General features: G+C 25.3%; 1 protein-coding gene across 2 annotated transcripts in view; it reads left to right on the top strand.

Annotated features, from left to right (window-relative positions):
- Nucleotides 1-6,000, top strand: part of LOC107449775 (formin-F) — a 111,771-nt gene that overhangs the window by 45,862 nt on the left and 59,909 nt on the right. For both annotated transcript variants that reach the window (XM_016065433.4, XM_016065424.3), the window contains one exon: nucleotides 2,981-3,050. In XM_016065433.4, the coding sequence (XP_015920919.1) occupies nucleotides 2,991-3,050 (60 nt within the window). In that variant the 5' untranslated portion in view covers nucleotides 2,981-2,990. The remainder of the gene's footprint in view (nucleotides 1-2,980; nucleotides 3,051-6,000) is intronic.

The raw sequence follows: 6,000 nt of genomic DNA, 5'->3' as shown, positions 1-6,000 counted from the left end.
ACTACAACTATTTTGAAACTTTAAATTAAAGTTTTAATTTACGCCAGATTTTTTAAAATTTTTTAAATGATCTATCTAATTTTAATAATTTCGTCATCAAATTAAAATCTATTTACCATTGAATTCTAGATAACAAAACATCTGTAATTATAGAACAACATTTGATATTAGCAATTTAATTATTTGTTTGTTTGTTTGTAAGCAATAGCACTTTATTTTGCTCTGAGAAAAAAAAAGTATGGGCAGAACTATTACAATATGGTACATTTTATTGTGTTTCTAGCTGTATGGGGACCCCAAAAAGCTCGGTAATTTTTACCGAAGGGTTTTGATATTTATTTTTGAAAAATTGACAGTAAAATTAAGTTTTATAATATGTGATAAAATTTAGTAACTGTGGCAAAATTTAGAAACTTTTTTTAATGTTACCTTTGAGTGTGACATAAAAACCATTTATTAACTTTAAATCAGAAATGTCTTCACTATACAGTGCGGTGATTTTATCAGAATTTTTTCCCCTTCTGTCTATTACACTTTCTGGGTTTATCAATAAAACTTTTCACCTTTTTATGCGTATAAAAAGGTTAGTAATTTATGTAGTTAAAAATGCAATAAATAGTTTTAATGCAAGCCTTAAAAAATTAAGTGTCTGCATAAATTAAGTTTTCACTTGAAATTAGCTTAATTAATTAAAAAGTACTTTAACTATATTTTCAGAATTTTAAGTTTGAATTTATATCAGAAATTTTTTAATAAAAGAAAGATATGTCAATTTTTTAAATATTTCGTTGTGAAATTAAAATAGTTTCATTATTAAATTCTAGATTCCAAGAATTCAGCATTAGAAAAATATTTGAAATCAGAAATTTAATTAATTTTCTTGAATTCCAGCGTTTGATTACGTTCACATGTATAACGTATCACCCGCAATCAATCTGTCTATTGTCCAGTGTTGGCGCTTGCAAATGATGCGCCGATTTTAATTTATTCAATTCTTTACGACTTTTTTCTGTTCACTTTTTCACTTTTTTCTGCTCACTTTCTTCACTTTTTTCTGTTTGTACATTCGTTCAAAAAAGGTATTCACTGTAAAAACTACGGGCACACAGAGTGCCGGGTAAATTTTTACCGGAACGTGTTACCGAACAAAAAAAATCTGATATACCATAATTTTTGCAATAATAGTCCCACTAAAATCACTGAATTACTTTAATTAAATAAATATTCCAGTAAAAATCACATTATAATATTTTGAGGGGTTTACGGTAAAATTGATTTTAAGGATGATGTACCCAAATTGCCGGTGCTTTATACCTTAATTTGATCCTGAATTTTTTTACAGTGTAGTTTATGTAATTATAAATGCGAAATGTATTTCTAATGCAAAAGTTAGAAAAATTATGCGTCCCTATAAATAAAGCTCTCACTCAGAAATGGTGTAAATAATTTAAAAATACTGAAAATATTTCAAAATTTCATATTTTGAAAAAAGTTTTAATTCATGTCCTTTATTAAAGATATATCTAACTTTAAGTATCTCGTTCTCAAGTTAAAGTATGTTTACTATTGAATTCTAGATAGCAAAACATCTGCATTCATAAAACGACATTTAATATTAGCAATTCAATTATTTTCTGAATACCAGCGTGATTACGTTAACAACTAAAACGCCGCGGAACACCCGTAATCATTCTGTCTATTACCCAGTGTGGGTTTGTAAATGATGCACCTTTTTTATTTGATTCAATTCTTAACAACTCTCATTTCTGTTTTAAAAAAAAAAAGGTATAGAAAATAATTTGACTTTTCACCTGCATGTTTATAGATTTGAAAAAGCTCCTCTTTCAAACGTTCTGGCATTTTATTTTTTCCAGTGTATATTTATTATATGGTTTGTTTATAACTAATTCTTTTACGGGTAATCCATATGTATGAAACTCTCCTCGACTTCGAAAATATTCACCTTATAATTCAGCGAACTTTTGCTCCGCTTGTCCGATTACTTGACAACTGTCGTAATATACATTCGCTCTTTCAGAAACGCCTTACGAATTTGCTGTCTACTCTTGAAAATAATTATAGTGTCTGGAATTCCGATTTTTATTTTCTAAACTTTTATTTTTTGAATTGTGTTGTTCTAATTTCCATTTATTTGTATTATATAAGAAATTCTTCTTCTGTAATGCTCTGCTGGTTTACAACCCTTAATCAATCTTCGAAGTATTGTTTTGTTGTCTCTGGCTAGTGAGGAGGGAAATTTAAATGTTCGTGAATGTAAACAATTATTTTGTTTTTTTTTGGCACTACAACTATTTTGGTGATAAAAAGTGTGAGGCATTAGAAAACCGGAAAGATGTATGTCCATTAAAAAAGGAAAACTTTCTCCAGCGTTGTGTTAAATCAGTGTTCATTACGATATAAATGATAATAGATTTCAACTTACTTTTTCTTAAAAGGCAGAGATTTAGCACTTATTTAGCATTTGTTTACCTTTCTAATAGTTACAGAAAATTGAACGAGAATTAAAATTTCTTTCAAATTTTGTTAAACCATATTCCATCTAATAAAAAACGCACAGCATTAGTCTTTTCTTTAAGTTCCAGTACGCTCAGTTTCTAACTCTTTTTATTTAATTACGTAAACGCACTTGAATGTGCACAGTTTTAAAAATTTTTAGAGTTCAGAAAACCATTTTAGTTCATTCAATATTAATTTACTTTTTATATCATTTTGCACATAGTGAACGAAATATTTAAAGCCAAATAGAAACAGACAGATATGGAATTTAGCTATATATTTAAATAGCAAGTTTATCACTACAAGTTTTTAGAACATGAAAAAAACGAAACATTTTTCTTCGTTTTTTTCCGGTTTAAAGTTATTTATCCAACCTCACAATAACAGAACTTTCAATTTAATAAAGGTTAGAGCCTTTTTTTTAACAAAATTTTCACCATAAATTCTTTTTATTTAATTTCAGATATTAGAAGATGTTGCCCGAAATAGACCATTATAAAGTAAAAAATCAGGATAAAGGCCCAATCAAAAAGGTAAGAATATTTCTGAACAATCCACATCAGTAATTGATATTAATGTAATTGAGTTTATTCATAAACAATATCAATAGATTCTATCTTAATTTTTTTTTGTATTAGCATTTAAAAGCATAAAAAATGAAATTTAAAAAGAAATTAATAATTAGTTTAATGTATATTTTGAGTTTGTTTTAATTTTATTAACATAGTTTATGAAAACGTTTAAGTTTTAAACAAACTATATATTTTAACTTTTATTTATTTAATTATGATAATTTTTTTAAGTATTAATTTGGAAATTAAATTTTATTCAAAAATGTATAAGTCAGAGTTAAACTTAAGTCTATGAAATTTATTATGATTTTTACCTTCAAGACATTATAATATTATTATTATATCACAATAATGATAATAAAATAATAAAAATTTAGTAATAACAATAAAATAATAATAATAAATTATTAGTATAAGTTATAATAATGAATTATTGATATGAATAATTATAATAAATTATTATTATAAATTTTTTTTTAAAATTTTGAACTTAAGCACTAATTAATGATTTTTTATAGATTAAAATAAAAGAAATGAAAATTATAGCTATAAATTTGTTGATTTAAATTCATTGAATAATCTCAATATACTTATAATCATGAATAATCAATAGATAAATTTAAATCTATGAAATATGTTCAGGATAGTTTAACACATTATAAATAATTTATAGTTACGTTTCAGATTTAAGTATTTGCTTATAAACTTAATATAGATTAAAATTAAAAGCATACACGTGACGTGTTGACTTAAATTTAATTGCCGATTCATGATTCGTAAATCTATCAAATAAAAAATTTCCACAAAATTATAAATAGTTTATTATTATATTGTAGATTTATATCAATTTATGATTATTGATTAAAATAGAGTATAAATTAGATTTTTCAATTCATAGATTTCAATTTAATTTATAATCCGTGATAAATAATTCAATTTAAATCTTCAGTAAGGCATTCCTACACAAGGAAAGCCTTCTTTTCAATTCATAAAATTATAAATGTTTCGACTTACTATTTTAAAGCAGTGTAAATCAACTTGACAGATAAATAAATTAAATTCAAATTTTCATTTAAGAATTTATTTGGCTCGATCAAAAACATCAAGATGTGATGAAAGAGCGTTGGCGTCTTCTGTTCATTTCAATTATTCATAAGAAAAGAACTTCGCCAACCAATTGTTCGGTTGTGATCATTTTGGAAGTATAAAGGATCGAAAGGAAATTAAATATAAATAAGAAAGTTTATTCTCCTACACAAAACCCTATTTTGAAATGTTTATTTTCGACAATGACGTTTTCTTCCCTTTCGATAAACTTATTTTGAAGGTGAATTGAAAAGATCCACCATCAATTTTGATGCAATCTTGAGAAAGTCAAAAACTCTAAACAATCGTATTAAGATGAAAAAACAGATTAAATAATCTATTTTTTAACCAAAATACTTCAAATTATGAATGAATGTTCTATTTTTTTAAAACTTTAACTTATCTTGATCCAAATCTTCTCTTGAACAATTCGAACAATATGAGAAACAGCCGAGAGATATTGTTGTCTTCATTACAAATGATTCAATCCAAATTTAATGGTCCCCTTCAAGCAAAATAAAAGATCTTATTTCAAAGTTAACCAATTGAGGATTATATGTCCGAAATTTCCTTATTAATTCACTAACTAATTAATATTTTTGAATATTGTTTTTAAAAATTTTATTCATTGAAATGTTAAGAATTTTTAAAATTTGAACTTTAAAGGATTTTAAACTTTGAAAAAGTTTAAATTATATTTACAACTATAAAGTTTAAAATACAGTAACTGAATTTAATAGAACATATTTCGAAGAATAAAAAATTATTAAAAAACATTAATTATTTAATGAATGAAAAGGAAAATTTCCGGTGAATAATTCTCCGTTGGTTAACATGGAAAAAGTAAAATCATTTTTTCTGTATGAACGTTTCAATAGAAAAAATTTCAATGAATTAAATACTATATAAAGGAAATTTCAATTATTTTGTCCAACCCCTGTATATGCTAAGCAAATAATAATAATAAAACACTACAAATTAATTTAGGTTATAATTGAATATATTAGGTAACAACTGCGAAAAATTGAAATTTTTTCATTTTACATTGTTTCATCAATAACTGTCTTAATATTCGATTTTGTGTTAGGCAGTTAAATTCAAAAGGATGCAGTAGCTTTTAGTCCAGTAGTTTTTGATGTAAGCATAAATCAAACAATAACATAAGCTACATTTTAGTTTCTGAAAAGGAACTCTTATAAACTAAACTAGGAGGAACTTATTGGAGAAAAATAATTCTTTATTTTTCAAATTAGCCATTTTATTTTTAATTTTAAACCTCAATGAGAAATACTGATGCAATCATTTGTGTTTGCGTATAATTTTAGCAATGAACTAAATATTAAATTTAAAAAAATTGATTATTGGTTGGATACAAGGTTATTATATGCTTCAAAAATACTGGTTAAAAAAAGTTCTAACTCGCGGAATCCTTCCATGGAACTCTAGGGTACCGTGGAATACTTTTTGGGAACCGCTGCTCCATCGACTCTAAAGTATCATGATAAAATAACCAAATTCTATCGCAATTACCAAATTTTAACACACATGGTAAAATAATATTTTACTGTTAATTTTACAAGAATCATTACCAAAGCGCTTCAGTAAAAATTACCATATTCTGGTAGTTTTGATCGTATTTTTATTCTCACTGTACAAATGATCCGATAGCGTGTAGCCACTTTATCTTATAGGGTATAGCTGTTTCATAAAAATTTTCCTACAGGGTGTGGATGTTTCATATTTTGCAGGATGTAGCTGTTTCATGCAAATGATCTTACAGAGTATAGCTGTTTCGTTCAAATAATCGAACAACCAAATGTTTCAT

Source organism: Parasteatoda tepidariorum, chromosome 1, assembly GCF_043381705.1.
Source record: "Parasteatoda tepidariorum isolate YZ-2023 chromosome 1, CAS_Ptep_4.0, whole genome shotgun sequence".
NCBI classification, from domain to species: domain Eukaryota; kingdom Metazoa; phylum Arthropoda; class Arachnida; order Araneae; family Theridiidae; genus Parasteatoda; species Parasteatoda tepidariorum.
Note: the sequence above shows the minus strand (reverse complement) of the source record. Positions and strands in the feature narration are given on the sequence as shown.